The 21,230-nt window shown below is 41.4% G+C and overlaps 1 protein-coding gene across 1 annotated transcript in view; it reads left to right on the top strand.

Moving 5' to 3' along the window:
* The first annotated feature begins 2,199 nt into the window (after positions 1–2,199).
* mocs3 (molybdenum cofactor synthesis 3) overlaps positions 2,200–21,230 on the top strand; it is a 49,186-nt gene continuing 30,155 nt past the window's right edge. Inside the window, exons 1-6 of the mRNA XM_072264899.1 lie at positions 2,200–2,442; positions 8,598–8,733; positions 11,618–11,710; positions 13,310–13,430; positions 19,901–19,975; positions 20,052–20,169. Coding sequence (XP_072121000.1) covers positions 2,350–2,442; positions 8,598–8,733; positions 11,618–11,710; positions 13,310–13,430; positions 19,901–19,975; positions 20,052–20,169 — 636 coding nt within the window. The 5' untranslated portion in view covers positions 2,200–2,349. The remainder of the gene's footprint in view (positions 2,443–8,597; positions 8,734–11,617; positions 11,711–13,309; positions 13,431–19,900; positions 19,976–20,051; positions 20,170–21,230) is intronic.

The raw sequence follows: 21,230 nt of genomic DNA, 5'->3' as shown, positions 1-21,230 counted from the left end.
GACAGAGGCAAGGCAGTAGATGTCATTTACTTAGATTTTCAGAAAGCATTTGATAAGGTGCCTCACGTGAGGCTGCTTAACAAGATAAAATCCTATGGCATTACAGGAAGGATATTGGCATGGATAGAGGAGTGGCTGTCAGGCAGGATGCAGCAGGTGGGAATAAAAGGGGCCTTTTCTGGTTAGCTGCCAGTGACTAGTGGTGTTCCTCAGGGGTCATTATTTTCACATTGCTTGTCATTGATTTAGATAGTGGAATTGATGGTTTTGTGGCAATGTTTGCGGATGAAGAAGATAGGTGGAGGGGTAAGTAGTGCTGAGGAAGTAAAGTTGTTGCAGCAGGACAGACAAATTGGAAGAATGGGCAAAAAATTGGCAGATGCAATACAGTTTTTGGAAATGTATGATAATGTATTTTGGTAAAAGGAACAATAGTGCAGACTACTAACTTAATGGGGAGAAAATTCAAACATCAGAGGTGCAAAGGGACTTGGGAGCCTTCGTGTAAAACTTCCAGAAGGTTAATTCACAGTTTGAGTCTGTGGTAAAAAGGCAAATGCAATGATGGCATTTATTTCAAGGGAAATAGAATTTGAAAACAAGGAGACAATGCTGAAGCTTTGTAATTCATGAGTCAGGCTGCACTTGGAGTACTATCGAAGGTTTTGGGCCCCTTATCTCAGAAATGATGTGTTGTCATTGGTGAGAGTCCAGAGGAGGTTCACGAGGATGATTCTGGGAATGAAGGGGTTAACATATGAGGAGCTTTGGGCCTGTACTCACTGGAATTTAGAAGAATGTGTGGGGATTTCATTGAAACCTACTGAATGTTGAAAGGACTAGATAGGGTGGGTGTGGAGAGGATGTTTCTTCTGGTGGGGTATCCAGAACTAGAGGGCTCAAACTTGGGGGAGGGGGGGGTGACCTTTTGGAACAGAAGTAAGGGTGATTTTTTTTTTTAGCCAAAGACTGGTGAATCTGTGGAATGCTCTGCCACAAACTGTGGTTGAGGTCAAGTGCATGGGTATATTTAAAGCAGAAGTTGATAGATTCCTGATTGGTTGGAGCATCAAGGGATATAGTGAGAGGGCAGGTGTATGGGGTTGAATGGTTCTGGGATCAACTATGGTGAAATGGTGGAGCGGAATCGATTGACTGAATGGCCACAGTCTGTTCCTATGTGTTATGCATTTCTGAATCCTGGATGTCTAGAAACATTTTGTACCTTAACTTAGACCAATCAGCTTCTGTGGAGATGAAAATAAAAGGTTTGGACGAATGGCCTTTATCAGATGTGTATTTTTTTAAATCTATTTCAATGTTCTCCACAGATGCTGCTTGACTAGTTGAGTATTCTCAATATTTTGTCTTCATTTCTGATTTCAAGCATATTCTGGGTTTTTTTTTGCCTCTGTTTTAATAAACAGTACTACTTTTAAAGAAAAGTTATTCTAATCTCCCATGGGACAATAAAGATCGGGAGCCCCTACCCTAAGAGATACAAGAATGGAAACGGGCTCTCTGCGTATTAAATCTCCAGTGTAGTATGTGCTAATTGAAAGCCCTCTGAGGTTTTCCAAATGACCCAGTTGTTTCCAAAGGTTACAATCACGTGTCAAAATACCCTACACAACATTGTAATGCCTTTATATGCCAATTAAAATGAAGTACAGTATCTGCCTTCGCATTCCCTTCTCCTGTTAGTCTAAAGGAGACTAACATGCATATTTCAAAAATATCAGTATTTTTCAACAAAAATTTTCATCTCAAATGCTCACAGCATTATCTGAAGAATTATGTGTTAACTCTTGTAGAACCAGGCAAGAAATTATAATCTGAATTTGCAGCATCCTCGACTGACATCTAGACTGGGAAATTTCCAACGGGAACCTCACTCTTTCCAGACATGAAGTTTGCAATTTAAGTTCACTTGCAGCGCTGCAATGTAGAACATCAAAGTGCATTGCGCACAAGGATAAAATAAAATTATGCAATTTGAACAGTGATTAAACAATAGATGATGTGAAGAGCGATAAGTCATCCACATCGGTCAGCGATCAAAACGCCGAGAGCAACCATATTGTGAAGGTGCGGAAGGATCGCCATATTGTGAAGGGACTACGGAAGGTTCCATATTAGTAAAGGATACCGGGCTACTGAGCGGCCATGGTAGGGGAGGAGTGAGTTGTGAGCAGACCGGCTTTCCGCCATCTTCGTAAAGGAGTCCTCCCGGCGAAATTCGGCCATGTTAGCGGAATGTGGAGTGGAGCTGCAGGAGCCCCGCTTTTCTTTTATTTGTTTATTTAGTTGAGCTGACAGCGTGGGTGAAGATCGTGGCAGAAGTCGAGAATGGAGGCGGAGGTGGCGAGGCTGAGGGATGAATTGGCTAAGAAGGAGCAGGAGGCGGAGAGGCTGAGGGCAGCGATCGCATGTCTGCATCAGGTATCACGTGGAGCAGTCCCCACTCTCATAGCTTTCACAGCCCCGCTCTCCCTTTGTATGCATCGCAGACATCCCACCTGCAAAAACTCATTTCAGGGAGGTATCACCACCACTTCACGCCCCCCGCAACCCCATATCCCCCCCCCCCCCCGTCGACCTCCAAGGGTGCATGTATACGGGACATTTGATTTTGAAAGAACACAACAATTTACTTGATCACATATTGAAACTATTTACACACACATATATATCACAGATTTTACTTTGGACAACTTCCCCCAGAACTCATCAACTGGCAAACTTTTGTAGTTTGGCACCACTCCTTTAAGGTTACTTGACACATAATCCAGGACTTCCAAATGGAGCTGTTCTCTTGCATGTGTCTTGATCACATTTGGAAATCTCTCTGCCAAGTCAAAATCTGGTCTGGATTCACCTCATCTTGGCTCTCTGTATTGACCACTGACAGGTTTTTCAAGATTTGTTCTCTCTTTGGGAACTTCTCCAAGATTTTTTGAAAGCACCTGACATAGAATGCTCTGGCATCTTTGAAGAACTGCTTTCTCTTGTGCTTCTGCGCTTAGCAACTGCCTCCTTGCCAGATACCCAGTAAAAAGCTCTTCGTATTTCAGGGTCGCTCACATCTTTCTCCTGAATGTTCTGTTCTCTCAATACCTTTAGCTCAGTAAATCTGCTTGCTATGTCATGCAGGAGCTCTTCTACACTCTGATCCAACTTGAAGGGGATAGGTGCCTTGTTTTGAAAAATCAAATTGAATTTGTCAAAACGTTGTGTGACATTATGGAGAAAGCATGTGTATATTTTCATTTGGGGTCTTTCAGCCTCTTCTGAATATGAGATGACTTCTTATTCTCACTCTTTGACTCAAAATATGAAATAAAGGCTGGCCATTGGTGGAGCAGATGGTCCAAACCTTTTCCTAAAGAAAGCCAGCGTGTAGAACAATACTTTTGTACTCCCTGCAGGGCAACATGGCAGAACTCTAGAAACTGTTTTAGGTCTTCTCTTCGTTTGGGACTTTTCTCAAAGTAGTAGTAGATGTCAATCAGCAGTTCTTAGGTGGCATTGAGAGCTCCTTAGCAGCAGTTTTGGCACAAATGTTGACCAGGTGACTTGGACAGCCAACGCTGTAAATATGAGGGGCCTGTGCTTTCACTTTTGATAAGACAGTTGCTTTTGCCAATCATCACATTGCAGTTATCACTGCTAAATCCTATACAATTAGACCATTCAAGGCCTTTGTCATGCATGAATGATGCAATGCAGTTGAATATGTTTTCAGCTTTGGCATCATTGCATACTGGCATGTCTACAAATCCAACTGTTACCTAATCCTGTGTTTCATTCTAATACCTGGCTAAAATGGCTCATGATATCGTTGCTTTCATCAACCAAAATACTGTATGGCCTTTTTTCTGTCTGGATGAACTTGTACGGATCCTCTGAACATTCAGGTTCCAGTGCCATGTTCGCAATAGCTGCTGTCTTGATTGATGAGCAGGCACAGTTCTTTGCTATTTCTGTACTTGTATTATATTATCAGTAGACAATAGGTGCAGGAGTAGGCCATTCTGCCCTTCGAGCCAGCACCGCCAGTCACTATGATCATGGCTGATCATCCACAATCAGTACCCCGTTCCTGCCTTCTCCCCATATCCTTTGACTCTGCTATCTTTATCATGGAGTTGTTTTTTTATTCTGTTACAACTTTAAGCAAGTCTACAGGGAGCTTGGCCTCATCACATGGGACATCAATAGAGTGGCTCCTTAGCAGTTAGCCAGCTAGTTTAAATAACGTTAGCTATGCTAATGAACGAATGACACCTGTTAAACTCACCTCAACATGTCTTTTACAGTCATTTGGGCAATAGAAAAGTCACTGTGCAGTCAAACAGTGCAGCGAGCAACACTGTCATTATTTTTGACCCCAATTAGGCAGGGGTGCATATTAGTGTAGTCTGGTGTGGTGCGTTTTATATTTTTTGAAACACTCTGCCATGGTGGTGCAGGACACGAAACTGAACTGTGGAGAGACAGATGTCGGCTGTAAAGCCTGCCCACAGAGAAAACTGATAGGTCTGCTTAGCACAAAGAGAGACCAATCAGGATGCTCGCTCCTGCTCTCGCTCTCCCTCTCAAAAAAATCAATTTCCGGGATATTGTATATAATTTGCAGGTGTCAGAGAGCTGCTATCAATATGTGGGAGACACCCAGAACTTCCAGGAGAGATGGGATGTCTGGCATCGCTCATTCACCATTCACCCCAATCCACACTCATTTCATCTTTGCTCTCTTCCTCGCTGAAGGATAACAGGCCATACTCTACAAACAACAGCCTTTTCTTCACAGATCAGAAATCATGGGCTTTTCATGTTTTCTTGATTACATTTCGGTGTATCAGAGGGTAGTAGAATTGAGTTCTGCGTCACTGCGGCCCCCACCTGGTTCTGTCACTTGCATACTCCCTTCCCTGACTTGCAGCATTTGCCCATCACCCCTCCTCATCTCATTATCACCTTCCTTGCTTATCAGATTACAGCATTTGCAGCCATTTGCGTCTTTATTTATCTCCTTCTCGCACCTGTCTACGCCACCCATTCTTCCCCTCCCCCCCGCCACTCATTCCACCTGCCCTTTGTTTCCTTCTGTATCTGTTTCCACATATCGCCTATTTGCCTCTATCCCATCTCCACTCCTTCCCTTCCATCACCTGGCTCAATTTGCCTGTCATCGTCCTCCTCGTCTGGTTCCACTTATCATCTTCCAGCTCCTGTTACCACTTTATACTGGCTAAAAGTAGTGGATACAGGTCTTCCACCTGATATATCTGCCTTCACAGTTACTTTGCAGTTTTTCCAGCAGTTTCATCCCTCCCCCTCCTGTCTTCTCCTATCATTTCGGATCTCCCCCTCCCCCTTCCCACTTTCAAATCTCTCACTACTGTATCTCTTCTTTCAGTTAGTCCTGATGAAGGGTCTTGGTCCAAAACATCAACTGTACTTCTTCCTATAGATGCTGCCTGGCCTGCTGCGTCCACCAGCATTTTGTGTGTGTTGCTTGAATTTCCAGCATCTGCAGATTTTCTCATGTTTGTGTTTCCAGCAGTTTATTCTTTTTTCTTCAGGAATCAACATGGGTTTTTGTTTTGTGCTCCATTTGCCCAACTTTTATTGCTTCAGATCATCAAGCAAAGCCCCAACTCCTGAAGTGCTGGAGCTATCCACACAGTATTTTATAGTAGGATTGACTGTTCCAGGCTGACACTGTCACAATGAGATGGCCTACAGAGAGGAGATGGCAAACAAAAATAACTCCTTCCTCGATGTCAGCAAGGCAATGGAGATAGTTATCGACTTTAGAGCTTGCACAGCTTATGCCCCTGTACATCGGCGGCTCAGCAGTGGGAACGGCAAAGTTTCAAACTTCTGGGAGCGCTCGCCTCGCACAAGCTCTCATGGTCTCAGAACACACCCTAAACAAACAGGAAAGCTCATCAATGCCTCTACCTTCTAAGGAGGCTGAAGAGAGCTGAACTATGCACAGCTATACTCTCGTCATTCTATAGATATGCAGGAGAGAGCATCGTAACAGGCTGCACAATAAGGAAGTTGCAATGCAACGTACAGGAAGGCTCTACAACAGGTAATCAAAACTGCCCAATGCATCATCAACAGCCTGGAGCAGCCTACTTTCCATCAAGGACGTATATACAGAAAGATGCTGGTAAAAGGCCAGTAATATCATGAAGGATCCCACCCACCCTGGCTCCTGGATTGTTTATCCCACGTATCAGGGAGGAAGCTCTGCAGCATCCATGCCAGGACCACCAGACTCAGAAACAGGTACTTTCCCCGATCAGTAAGGCTGATCCTCAACTCCACCCACTAACCCAGCCCGCCATGCCACTCATCACCACTACTTTATCATTTCCTATCCATCACCTGATGATACTCCTGTGCCGAGCAGCACTTTATGGACTTAAATCAACATATGTATATGAGCTATATAGTGCATTTCTATTGTGTGTTTTTATTATTATTTTGTTCTCTATCTTATTTTTTGTACTGCATCAAATCCAGAGTAACAATTATTTCGTTGTCCTTTACACTTGTGTACTGGATATGACATTAAACAATCTTGAATCTCGACAGGCCAGTCAGGGTCAAGTAAATCTTTGAAGAAGTGCTTTTGAATGGACCCCAGAGATGTATTTTAATGACAAACAAGAGAAAATCTGCAGATGCTGGAGATCCAAGCAGCACACACAGAATGCTGGAGGAACTCAGCAGCCCAGGCAACATCCAGGGACAAGAGTACAGTCGACGTTTCTGCTTAGTTCCTCCAGCATTTTGTGTGTGTTGCATTTATTTGTTGTATTTAGTTTTAGACATTCTGATGAGGTTAAAAAGGTACTGTTTAAATATGAGGTTAATTTAGGGAAAAGATTATATCTAAAAAAGAGAGAGACCAAAAATGCCATGTAGATAATAAGGTCTTCTGATTGGTGGCATAATCAGGCCTGTTAGAGTGTGAACAAACCTATAAAACTATGGCATTTTGAGAGTGAGAATGAAAAAAGGAAAATGAAGGTTGAGGAATGCAGAGCTGAAGGTTGTTACCAGCGGGTCAGGTTGCTCGATGAAGGAAAAACCAAGCCAGTGTCACAGATGGACCAATTCTGATTCTGTTATCACAAGTAGAGTGTACCCTGATAGATTTTATTAAGCGATGCACTGTGGAATAGGCTATTCCGGCCCTTTGAGCTGCGCCACCCAGCAACCCCTGCTTCAACACCAGCCTCATCACAGGACAATTAACGATGACCGATTAACCAACCAACTGGTACGTCTTTGGACTGTGGGAGGAAACCAGAGCAGCCGGGGAGAACCCAAGCATTCCATGGGGAGGACTTGGAGACTGCTTGCAGATGAGGTTGGAATTGAACTCTGATCTCCAACGCCCCAAGCTGTAATAGTGTCGTGCTAACCGCAATGTTGCCGTGGTGCCATCATCAGATGCTGTTCTTCAACTTTATAACGTGCAGGGCAGCATTGACAGCTCAGATTGGGAATGGTAACCCGGATTTCAGGATCACTCTGCAGACTAAACTTATTTGATATTCAATTCCAGTATTTACTCTATAATTGATGCCTGGCCCATTGCTCTATAGTTTCCTGTTTTGGTACATAGTGAGATTGCATGTATTAACCCAGTCTGTGGGAAATGTTCTGTCGTCATCTGAATTTTCAGACTGTCAACAAGTGCATATACTCTATCAGCAGCCATTTTGTTTACAATTTTTGGTTGTCAGGTCCTGGGGATTCATTATCTTTTAAATAGCTAATGGTAATGTAGTGGTTATTACAACACTTTACAGTACAGGCGACCTGCTGCTGCTTGTAATGAATTTGTACATTTGAGACCGTGTGGGTTTCCTCTGGGTGCTCCAGTTTCCTCCCACAGTCCAAAGAGGTACCGGTTGGTCATCGTAAATTGTCCCGTGATTGGTGGGATTGCTGGGCGGCGATGCTCAAAGGGTCAGGAGGGCCTATTCCATGCTGCACCTCAAAAAATATATTCATAAATTTCTCCAGTACACTTTGCTGAGGGTAATTCTGTTATTTGCTTCTTTAACTCTAGACATAATTTACTTTTGGACTTTTGAACTTTGGTCATATATCTGTGAGTCCCTTTGTGTCTTCCATGAAGCTGGACCCAAATATAAGGATACTCTGTGCCCTTAAATCATAAGTGACCCAGTTCTTTCTGGCACCCCTGTCCCCACTTCTCCCCACCATTAAAAAAGTCATGACTACCATTTCCCAAGTGGTCTTGCTGTTCTTTACTTGTACAACTAAATTTTGCTGGGAATTCTGAATTCTTGTTTCTATGCTTTAATCTTCTTCTGCTTCGCTCTTGGTTATTGGCAAAATGCTGCCAGGGAGTGCTTCACTAAAATTTTTATTTTTGTGTGTCCAGATTTTATCATGACAAAAATACATTGGGTCCTGTGGGTATAGAATTTGTATAGTCACTCATTTTGTTCATTTTATTACAGGTATTATGGATTTCTGTGGAATTTTAAAGACCATTGTATTCATTCTCTCAGCCTGATAATGCTTTTTTTTTCCAGAATTCTCATTCTGGAAATAAGTTCACATTAGTTCAACAAGTTACAGAGATTCCTACACTGGAAGATAAATCACTCTCAAAAGAAGAAATCATGAGGTACAGCAGACAGCTCATCATTCCAGAAATTGGAGTCAAAGGTAATGATAGAAAAAAGTAGAATGTAAATTGTATGATTTTAATTAACAGGTAAAGACTATATTAGTGTGGTGGTCATGGAATTGGGCCACCAACCACAGAGAGCACAAGTTCAACTCCCATAACGGTGAGTTGTGAAATTAAATTCAGTTAAACAAGACTGGACAGCAAATTTGGAGTTCAATATTGGCGGTACTGTAGGCTTGTGACCTTCACCTAGAAATCTGGAACAGTATATTGAAGTTTCTTTCATGAATTATTGTCATTTATTAACTATTTAAATTCATTGAAATCAACCACGCCAAATTTGTTTCATTACTACTTAGAACAATTGTTTTGTGTTCTGTGAGTCATATTGTAAGAATTCAGTTACCTCCTGCTGAAATTGTTTCAGTTAACTTTCAACAGTGGATAGTGTAGCAAAGTACAGTAGCAAGTCTTAATGAACACAGAATTCTATCAAATCTGTTAGGTTATAATTTCTTAGCCTGCTTTCATGTAACTTGTTTGTTCAGAAAGTGTGTTTGAATTTCTGTTTGGGGTTAGATTCCTTGTTTATGCCCAAGCCAGGATTTAGCTGAATGGAAAAACTGACAAATCTGGCATTGCTGCTTTTATTTGTTGTTTACTTTCTGTCAAAACCTAAATACCAAGCTTTTTTCCACAGAGGATGGACTAAAGATTTTGATGAAGCAATGACCAATATCCTTCTGCAGGACTGATTGCTTAGCCATACAGGTGTCCCCCGCTGTTTGAACGATCGCTTTACAAAACCTTGCTGTTACGAAAGACCTGCATTAGTTCCCTGTTTTCGCTAACAGAAGGTGTTTTCACTGTTACGAAAAAAAGCAGCGCGCACACCGAGCAGCCGCTCTCTCCCGGATTCAGAATGGCATTCTCGTCGTCATTGCTTAAACACATGCCTCTGAGCAGCTGTTAGCAAGATGAGTTCTAAGGTATTGGAAAAGCCTAAAAGAGCTCGTAAGGGTGTTACACTTAGCGTAAAACTAGACATAATTAAGTGTTTCTATCGTGGTGAACGAAGTAAGGACTAAGTGAGTTTGGCTTGTGGAAGCTGACGAAGATGATGTTGAAGAGGTTTTGGCATCCCATGACCAAGAACTGATAGATGAAGAGCTGATGCAATTGGAAGAGGAAAGGATAACAATCGAAACTGAATGTAGTAGCGAACGGACCAAAAGTGAAGTCGCCCAGGTACTGAACGTGAAGCAACTGCGTGAGATTTTCGCTGCAATGATAAAGTATGACTTTAATTTTGATCGGTTATGTCGGTTTATGGTGGTGCTTTCAAAAAATTTAAATCGTATCTGGACAAGTGCTTGAACCACCATGACATGGAAGGTTTAGAAGCCAAGTGATAGTAAGGTGGAGTAGTAGAGTTGGTACTTGAGAGTCATAATTCGTATGTTAGGATGAGGAGTCTGCTCCAATGCTGCGTAACTGCGACTCTGGCACGCTTGAATGGTATTATGACATTTGGGAAATTTGCAATCAAATAATTAAATATATCTGAGTAAAATATCTAGAAAAAAATGATTAAGGATGATCATGAAAGTATTGGAATTTTGTAGAGCCATGAGATTGGCTTGTGTCTTCTGTGTATGGGAATGTGATGACCCAATTTAGTTTCTTTATATGCAACTCTTAACTGCATTTCAAATGGCCAAGCAAGCCACTTGGACCAAAAAGGAATGAAAAACCAAAGCAAGTGAATGATACCTAATCCTGTAAGAAAACAATTAAACAATTTTTTACCAAAGGCAAAATTCCTTTCATTTTCCTCATACTTTTAGAATAACCAGTATGGATGTCATGCAAAATCAGTTTTTTTTTTCCACTATATCTTAATACATGTGCCAATAATAACCCAATTATATGGTAGTGATATACTAACTGGCATTTTATTTTAGTTTTATTATTTGAGATGCAATGTGGAATCAGCCCTTTCAGTCCTTTGAGCTGTTCCCAATTTTAAACCTAGCTTAATCCTGGGACACTTTACAATAACTAATTAACCTAGCATTCGGTATGTTTTTGGACTGTGGGAGGAAACCAGAACCCTTGTAGGAAACCCACACTGTCACGGGGAGAACATACAAATTCCTTACAGACACCAAGGTCAGCATTCTGCTAACCACTATGCTACTGTGCCTCCCTTATTTAATATTTGAAATGCAATCTAGTTTTGGGTCTGCATAAACATTTTGCCCATCTGCTTAGAGGTGCAGAAAAGTAATCTGGCTATGTCAAAAAGAGGACAGCCTTAAAGCTTATGTATCATTTTCTTGACACAAAAATCATGTGTTCTAATCTTATCAACACACACAAAATGCTGGTGGAACACAGCAGGCCAGGCAGCATCTATAGGAAGAGGTACAGGTGACGTTTCGGGCCGAGACCCTTTGTTTGTGTTCTAATCTTATGCTCGGTTTTCTCAACAGTTCCACCATGTGGCCAATCTCTGTATTTACACCCGAAGCAATTTGAGAAAGGCATACAATTGTACGATCACAGGATTTTCAGATATCATGTGATACTATGCTTTACAACTTAGGGAAACCACAAGCATTATAGATGACAATCACAATGAAACACCTAATTCTTCAAATAGAACATTTCAAAATTTTATTACTGTATATAGAAATTGGAACACAAAATAAAGCTATGTGTTGTATCCACACCTTGTTTATTGTTCTATCATCTATTTGACTGAATTTTCAGTCTCTTCTAGTTATCAGTGTTGTTCTTTTCACACATAATGTGTGAAGAGAAGTTGGTTACTTTGCACAAACCTGTTAACACCATATTCTTCACTGTATAATTTTAGTTAAAATTAATCTTTGTTTTAAAATTTAATGTTAATAGGTCAACTCAACCTCTCCAAGAAAGCTGTTCTAATTGTAGGATGCGGAGGATTGGGCTGCCCCGCTGCGCAATACCTGGCAGCTGCAGGCATTGGTAAGATCATTGTAAATTTTGTTTCCTTTGCCTTTTTTTTCTCCAAAAGATTTTTCTGAAGATGTCTTAGAGGAAATTGACACAGATTTCCTTTATTTTATACTCAGGATAAATAATGCTTATGTATATTTGATTTCCTGACTAATTGGCTGAGGCAAGTGAAGCTTTGCAGAGACCAGACTAGAATTTCAGTTTTTTTTTATTCACACCTATAATAATTTTAAACACATGAGATTCTGCTGGAAATCCAGAGCAGCACCCACAAAATGCTGAAGGAACTCAGCAGGTCAGGCAGCATCCATGGAGAAGAATAAATAGTGTTTCAAGGTGAGCCCCAGGGTGCCCTCCATAGGTACTCCATAGTTCCTCCAGCGTTGTGTGTGTGTGTGTGTGTGTGTATTGTTGCTCGGTATTAATAATTTGTTGTTCCATATACAAGTTCAAGATGAACAGCTTAGTTCTAAGATATAGTATATTGCATGGATGGAGAAGGAAAGATACGAAACCACATGGATTAATTAAGAGCAAAACTGGTATATCGATTTACTTTGTGGGGAAAGAACATCACGTTCTGTGATAGATAAACTAAGAAGTTCAATCAATGGTGGGAAAGTGGGAGCAATGATGAGAAGGACACTTTACATGTTGCCTGGTATATTTCTTGTCAATCCAATTATTGTCATAAAATTGCAGGCAATGGTTTTTCTTCCTGCTCCCCATCATTAATTATGCTCTTTCCTAAGGGCTTCCTCTTGGTCTTATGAAAACCTGTATCTGTACTTTCAACAGTGTCACCTGAAACTACATAAAAGTCCGTGTGATGCTCGATGACAGCCAGCTTTACCTCACCTTTGCCTTTCTGGTCCTCTCAAATTGTCTGATATCCACTAGTGGATGAGCAGAAATTTCTCCAACTCAATACTCTTATTTTCAGTCCGTGTCACAGTCTATATTTTCCAGGCACTGACTCCATTCTTCTGCTGGTAACTCTCTAAAATCGACAGAATGTTGAAGTGTTTTGGTGTAATGTTGCGTTTCTGACTAGTTTTCAATGCCATCAGTAAGACCATCTAAATTTCTATCTCTTGACTCTGCCACTGATTGCCTTCTGATACTCTTAAGTTATTTTATCTGGCACTTGGGTAGCCTCCCTGGTAGTAGCTGAGGATGACCATTTTGAATTATAAATTGCAGACTATTTTAATAAATGGGAGCATATTACCTGAGTTGTCAGAATGTCTCTTAATAAATTATTCTCGTTTTTTTGCTGACTGCAACAAAAACAAGCAGTTTTTTAATATGCTCAAAACTCTGGTGCTGTGGAGTTGATTGAGTTGATTTCACATTTTGTCTCACAGAGAAACATCTGTATTTTAATAGTTTTTCCAAGTAGTAAATAGTTTATTTCAACAGTGGCAACAGCACCCCTAAAACCTGGTAAAGTTCTGCAGAAACCAGTAATAGGCTGATTCTTGCTTTCCACCTATTGGTTCTGTAAAAAGCTAACTTGTTCAGCAGCACATTTTAATAAATCAGTGTTATAGGGGACAAGATCCAAAGATCTGTGGAATGTATAGTGATATTTGAATGTCAATTTAGGTCGGTTGGGACTTCTTGATTACGATGATGTGGAGCTCAGTAACTTACAGAGACAGGTTCTCCATGCCGAGGATAAGGTGGGCATGTCGAAAGCATTGTCTGCGGCAACTGCAATAAATCGGTATGTGAAGTTCTTTAAATGTTATTTTTCTTTGAGAGTTCAAAAGAAAGAGGTTTTCCTTTGGTGCAGTACAATCTCATTAAGACGTCTCAGTGGATTTATGTTGTTGTGGTTTCCTCATGTCAGTCATATCGTTAATTAAATGAATATACAGCCGAGATTATCAATCTTAACAGACTTCAGTCGAGCAACTTTAGTATTGAAGTTTGTCCACCAATATAGCCAAAAACAAAATTGCATTTCACGAGTTCTTTCTAATGATCTGCAGTTATTGCTGTTATTACCTTGATTTTATTATGGGAAAAAAAGATTTCAAGTCTAGGAAAAGGAGAGGGAAATGGACTGTGGATTCCTCTACAAAGAGATGACACAGATGGTATGAGCTGAATGACTGACTCTTTGCTGTAATGATAAACCGATTTAGTGAATTTATTAAAAATGTAATTTTAAAACACTAAAATTGTGAGTCCTTAAATTCCAATGATTTGATATTAATTAACATGGAATAAATTGTAATTAAAAATAATCTTTTCCAAACATCCTTATGCTGACAAGTATGGAAAGTGTGCGTGCATGATTTCCAAAGAGGATGTCAAGGATGTGATACATAATTTAGTTCCATCTTATCAGATTGATTACTAACTTAGAACTTGCTCTATATTCAGATATAGTGTTAGCAAAATTATAGACTTTGAAATACTAAGTGGATCTGCTTTGATATCAAGCCCCTGTCTTATAGGACTTGCACTTGTTTCTTTGCCAGTTTTCCTCTGACTCCTCTTTCAATTAGTGTTGACTACTTATTGGTTTAGAATTCAGTGACTACTAATCACCCTCTGGAAACAATGCTTACTTAGGTGTGGTTTTGGAAACACTTGTCCTTGTTTAATGACCAGTGTATCCCTTTATCTGTCCTGATGTGAATCTTCCCACTTTTTTCTTAAGGAGACAAACATTCTCTGACCAGATTACCCAGTTTCCTGATTTGTATTCCGTCAGATCAGCAGATACCCAATTTTTTCAAGACATTTCAATTGCAGCTCTTCAAACATTTGCCTGTGAAAGTGAGATTCCATTTGAGACATCTTTTAAAGGCCCATTGTTTAACTTCTTATATTCGTCATGCTATGCTTTGTATCAGTTTTGTATACATCTTCCCAAACCTCTTTGATGCCAAGAAATTGAAAATTGCGTATTACAAATGTAATTTTTTTATTTACAAGAAGTGTTTAGCATCCAACTCTACTCACATAAAAGAATATTACAGCCAGAGATTTTGATTAATTTCACTGAGAATTTTTTATTTGTGAATCATGTGCTCCTTTTATCATGGTCGAGCCCATAATTCTCCATAATTTCCACCATCTCCAATGGGATCCCACCACCAAGCACATCTGCCTCTCTCCCCCACACTTTCCACTTTCTACAGGGATCGCTACTTACATTACTCCCTTGTCCGTTTGTCCCTCCTCACTGATCTTTCTGCTGTTACTTGTCTTTGCAAGTGGAACAGTTGTCAAACCTGACCCTAACCTCCTTCCTCACTATCATTCAGAGCCGCAAGCAGTCCTTCCAGGTGAGGCAACACCTCACCAGTGATGCTACTGGGGGGTCATCTACTGCAGAGGTCCCCAACCTTTTTTGCACTGCGGACCAGTTTTATATTGACAATATTCTTGCGGACCAGCCACGGGTGGGGGTGGGGTTTACCCCAATAAAACTACACTACCCATGAAGCCTTGCACGGGCACCAGTGCGCATGTGTTTTTTTTTCTAGAAATCGTTTTTGGTGATTCTGTTCTGGCGGGGGGAGGGGTGGCGGTGTTAATCACGACCGGAATATAGGTGATAAGTGGCTAATACACTCAATTTCGTTTCCAAAAGGGTTTGTCTAACAAATTTAATATTAAACACACAACGCATATTTTCCTCGCAAGAATATAGTGATAAGTCAATTATCCAGGGAGGACAGGGGAGCTTGAAGTAACTATTGAACAAACTTCCAGTAGAAGTGATAGAGGCAGGTTTGATATTATCATTTAAAGAAATATTGGATAGGTATATGGACAAGGAAGGAATGAAGGGTTATGGACTGAGTGCAGGTTGGTGGGACTAGGTGAGAGTAGCGTTCGGCACGGACTAGAAGGGCAGAAATGGCCTAATTCCGTGCTGTAATTGTTATATGGTTATATAAGTCACTTATAAGTCAATAGCATCATAACATTTTAAGTAACGTTTGGATATTAAACACGCAGCGCATAGTTTCCTCGTATGAACATATAAAATCATTGCAACACACCAATATTGCTGAATCAGTGGGAGCCCTGGGCTTGTTTTCCTGCAACAAGACGGTGCATTGAGGGGTGATGGGAGACAGCGATACTCGAAGGAGGTTCCTTATGTCCAGTCTATTCCGCAATTTAGTTTTCGTTGCATTCATTGCAGAGATATGTTGGAAATGGAAGCAACGTTTTCAGTGCTTTCGTGGCTGTCTCAGGATATTTAGCCTTGACTTTGATCCAGAATGCTGACAGAGATGTTATGTCAAACATACTTTTCAGCCCAGCGTCATTTGCAAGCTCGAAGAGTTGATCTCCTTCCCACACTGGCACGGATGACGCGCGGGTAATGACCTTGCGTGTGTTCAAGCTGAACAGTGGCCGTGACAGGGAACGAGGAAAGCTGCAGCTGACTCATATCGCCAAATCATATCGCTTCCTCGTGGCCCGGTAGCACATGCTCTGCGGCCTGGTGGTTGGGGACCGCTGATCTACTGTATCCGGTGCTCCCAGTATAGCCTCCTGTATATCGGTGAGACCTGACGTAGACTGACAGACTGCTTCGCTGAGCACCTAGGCTCAGTTGCCAGAAAAAGCCATCTCCCAGTGACTTTAAAAACACAAACACGAGGAAATCTGCAAATGCTGGAAATTGAAGCAACACACACAAAAAATGCTGGTGAATGCAGCAGGCCAGGCCGCATCTAACAGTCAACGTTTTGGGTCGAGACCCTTCGTCAGGACTAACTGAAAGAAGAGATAGTAAGAGATTTAAAAGTGGGAGTGGGAGATCTGAAATGATAGAGGAAGAAAGGAGGGGGAGGGATGGAGCTAAGAGCTGGAAAGTTGATTGGCAAAAGGGATATGAGGCTGGAGAAGGGAGAGGATCATGGGACAGGAGGCCTAGGGAGAAAGAAAGGGGGAGGGGGGAAACCCAGAGGATGGGCAAAGAGTTATAGTGAGAGGGACAGAGGGAGAAAAAGAGAGGGGGGAAAAGAGGGAAAAGAAAAATTAATAATAATAAATAAAGGATGGGGTACGAAGGGGAGGTGGGGCATTAACGGAAGTTAGAGAAGTCAATGTTCATGCCATCAGGTTGGAGGCTACCCAGACGGAATATACGGTGTTGTTCCTCCAACCTGAGTGTGGCTTCATCTTGACAGTAGAGGAGGCCATGGATAGACATATCAGAATGAGAGTGGGACGTGGAATTAAAATGTGTGACCACTGGGAGATCCTGCTTTCTCTGGCGGACAGAGCGTAGGTGTTCAGCGAAACGGTCTCCCAGCGTGCGTCGGGTCTCGCCAATATATAGAAGGCCACATCGGAAGCACCGGACGCAGTATATCACCCCAGCCGACTGACAGGTGAAGTGTCGCTTCACCAGGAAGGACTCTCTGGGGCCATAGTTCCCTCTAAGCTGTGCGTGTGTGTGCTCGCGCACACGTTTTTCAACCAGTGCACAAAGGAAATTAATGTGCGCAGAAATGGTTAGTTACCTAAAATAATGTAGTAGTTAATAATTATACTTATTGAAAATAATCTTTTATCTAACTGTTTCTGTTAACTAGTTAGTCGGTTTTTCAAGTAGCACAATGCACGTAACTAATCTACGTCACCTCACCTTTCCTGTTCCGGTTTGTACAGCTGCATCACAGCAGCAGCCATGTTTGGCGGACAGTGTTCATATCGTAAAGTTTACAAAGATCTGTTTCAAATCCTGTAGATAGCTTACTAAGTTTTTATTGGAAAAAATACTGCTTCACTATGTCGAATTTAAAAGAAGCGAAGGGTGTGAAGCGCAAAAGAACTGCAAATTTGTTTAAAGTTGAATGGCTTAAAATAGTAGAAACTGTTACACTGAAAGCTCATGAGGTCATGAACGTTCAGCTACGAGAAATATTTATGTATGATTCGGAAACTGGAGTTATCTGTTTGTATTGTCATTATGCGAAAGTTGCTGGAGAATTTGCTAGTGGAAAGAAGTGGGATGATATTTGGAAATTTGACTTTTTGAAGCGTCATTTGGCAAGTAAATCGCATTTGGACGGTGTACAAAAGCTCAGGCAACAGAACCCGTCATTACCCGTTACAGGAGTGCTACGCATGTTACGGTTGAGTGCAGGTGAGCGAGAGCGAAAACGATCAAACCCAGAGGAGATCAAAGTTGAGGAACAAGAATGGTCAGCTTTTGATTTCTCTGCGATTGCAGATTGTGACTTCACATTTGGCGATGAACAAGTTAATGCCTTGTGTCCAAAATATCATGATTTTCTAGCTGAAACTATTGTAATAGTTAGACAGTTTAATGATTTCAAATTTTCCGTGCAAGAAAAAATTAAATCCAAACCGATTTCAAACTTTGCTCAAATGGTGGCAATTGTACTTCAAAATGAACAGTTTTGCAACCTTGCACAGTTGATGGAATTTGGGGGAACCTTTCTTGTGTCTAGTGCGGACTGTGAGCGAGGTTTTAGCCTCATGAATCAACTCAAAGACGAGCTGAGAAATCGCTTAGGTGAGTGTCATTTGGATATGTTAATGAGACTCAAAAGCTATCCATGGGATGGAAGTTCTGTTAGTCGAGATAGACTTTACAAAGAATGGGTAAATGCCAAAGACAGGAGAGAGAGAAAAAAAAACTGAGTGACTTAAATATGATAAAAATTAAGTATCTCCAACCTGATGGCATGAACAATGACTTCTCTAACTTCTGTTAATGCCCATCCTCCCCTTTGTACCCCATCCCTTGTTTGTTTGTTTATTTATTTATTAATTATCATTGTTGTGATTTTTTTTTCTTTCTCCTTTTTTTTTCTCTTTTTTTCTCCCTCTGTCCCTCTCACTATAACTCCTTGCCCATCCTCTGGGCATTCCCCCCCGCCCACTTTCTTTCTCCCTAGGCTTCCCGTCCCATGATCCTCTTCCTTCTCCGCCTCGTATCCCTTTTGCCAATCAACTTTCCAGCTCTTAGCTCCGTCCCTCCCCCTCTGTCTTCTCCTATCATTTTGGATCTCCCCCTCTGCCTCCCACTTTCAAATCTCTTACTATCTCTTTTCAGTTAGTCTTGACGAAGGGTCTCGACCTGAAACATCGACTGTACCTTTTCCTATAGATGCTTCCTGGCCTGCTGTGTTCACCAGCATTTCTTGTGTGTGTGACTTAAATATGTACGTTATTTTGTTGTTATTGTGTGCAGTTTTATGTCAAATATTTTGTAAACTTACATAAACTGTCCCATGTGTACATTCAGGACGCACATACTTTTGTCACAGGAAAAAAATTTGCACAACATAAGATTTTTGTGCACACTGACTACTAAAAATTAGAGGGATCATTGTCTGGGGCCCTGAAAGGTGGTGAGGGAGGAAGTGTAAGGGCATGTGTGGCACTTGTTCCGCTTACAAGGATAAGTGCTGGGAGGGAGATCGGTGGGAAGGGATGGGGGGGACGAATGGACAAGGGATTTGCGTAGGGAGCGATCCCTGTGGAAAGCAGAAAGAGGGGAGGAGGGAAAGATGTGCTTAGTGGTGGGATCCCATTGGAGGTGGCAGAAGTTACAGAGGATTACATGTTGGACCCAGTGACTGCCCATTTCAACGCTACTTACCATTCTGACCTGTCTATGGCTTCCTCTGCTGCTGTGATGAGGCCACGCTCAGGTTGGAGGAGCAGCACCCTACGTTCCTTCTTGGGAGCCTCCAACCAGATGGCATGAACACTGATTTCTTGAACTTCTTGTAATTGCCCCCATCCCTCTCCTTCACAGTTCCCATTTCCCTCTCTTGCCTTATCTCCTTACCTGCCCAACACCTCTCTCTGGTGCTCTGCCCCCTTCCCTTTCTTCCATGGTCTTTTACCCTCTCCTATCAGATTCCCCCTTCTCCAGTCCTTTATCTCTTTCACCAATCAACTTCCCAGCTCTTTACTTCACCTCTGCCCCTCTCCTGATTTAACCTATCAACTACTACCTTGTACTTCTTCCTTCCCTACCCCTACCTTCTTCATCTGACTTCTCATCCTTTTTACTAATCCCGATGAAGAGTCTTGGCCCAAAATGTTGACTGTTTTCTCTTTTCCACAGATGCTGCCTGGTCTGCTGAGTTCCTCCAGCAAGTTTGGATAGATGTCAGGTCAATGACTTTATTTTTAACCAACATGTTTTAACTTGAAACTCTTTTTGGTCTGCAGGTTAAATTCAAATGTTGAATGTCTACCATATCACTTCCAATTGAATTTCAAGAATGCAAAACAGCTAATTCAACAATATCCTTTTTGTGTTTTTAGTGATTAAGAGTTAAACTATGTTTTGATTATCTACATTTTTCTTAACTAATTTTACGTATGATATTGTAGTAGATTGTTCTGACAATGTTCCCACGCGATACCTTGTCAATGATGCCTGTGTTCTGAATGGGAAGCCACTTGTTTCAGCCAGTGCTCTCAGAATGGAGGGTCAGGTAAATAATGAGATACCTCATTCATAAATTTCTCCATTGTAAATCTATATAAGTTCTAAAGTCACTTCTGGCAAATCGCAGAGGTAAAAGGACCCTGATGGCAGTTATTTATAGGCCTCCTAACAGCTGCAGTGATGTGGACTACAAATTACAACAGGAAATTAAAAAAGGCTTGTCAGAAGGGCAGTATTATGATAATTGTGGGGGATTTTAACATGTGAGTGGATTGGGAAAATCAGATCGGCGCTGGATCTCGAGAGAGAATTTGTAGAATGTTTGTGAGATGGCTTTTTAGAACAGCTTGTTGTTGAGCCCACCAGGGGATAGGCTGTACTGAATTGGGTATTGTGTAATGAACCAGAGGTGATTAGAGAGATTGAGGTGAAGTAACCCTTAGGAGGCAGTGATCATAACATGATTGAGTTTACTGTGAAATTTGAGAAAGAGAAGCCGAAATCCGATGTGTCGGTATTTCAGTGGAGTAAAGGAAATTACAGTGACATAAGAGAGGAACTGGCCAAAGTTGACTGGAAAGGGACACTGGCGGGAAGGACGGCAGAGCAGCGGTGGCTGGAGTTTATGCGAGAAGTGAGGAAGGTGCAAGACAGATACTTTCCAAAAAAGAAGAAATTTTCAAATGGAAAAAGGATGCAACCGTGGCCGACAAGAGAAGTCAAAGCCAAAGTTAAAGCAAAGGAGAGGGCATACAAGGAAGCAAAAATTAGTGGGAAGACAGGATTGGGAAGTTTTTGAAAGCTTACAGAAGGAAACTAAGAAGGTCATTAAGAGGGAGAAGATGAACTATGAAAGGAAGCTAGCAAATAATATCAAAGAGGATACGAAAAGCTTTTTCAAGTATATAAAAGAGTAAAAGACAGGTGAGAGTAGATATAGGACCAATAGAAAAAGATGCTGGAGAAATTGTAATGGGAGATAAGGAGATGGCGGAGGAACTGAACGAGTATTTTGCATCCTTCTTCACAGAGAAGATATCAACAGTATACCAGACACTCAAGGGTGGCAGGGAAGAGAAGAGTGCGCAGTCACAATTACGATAAAGA

Source organism: Mobula birostris, chromosome 8, assembly GCF_030028105.1.
Source record: "Mobula birostris isolate sMobBir1 chromosome 8, sMobBir1.hap1, whole genome shotgun sequence".
Taxonomy (NCBI): domain Eukaryota; kingdom Metazoa; phylum Chordata; class Chondrichthyes; order Myliobatiformes; family Myliobatidae; genus Mobula; species Mobula birostris.
Note: the sequence above shows the minus strand (reverse complement) of the source record. Positions and strands in the feature narration are given on the sequence as shown.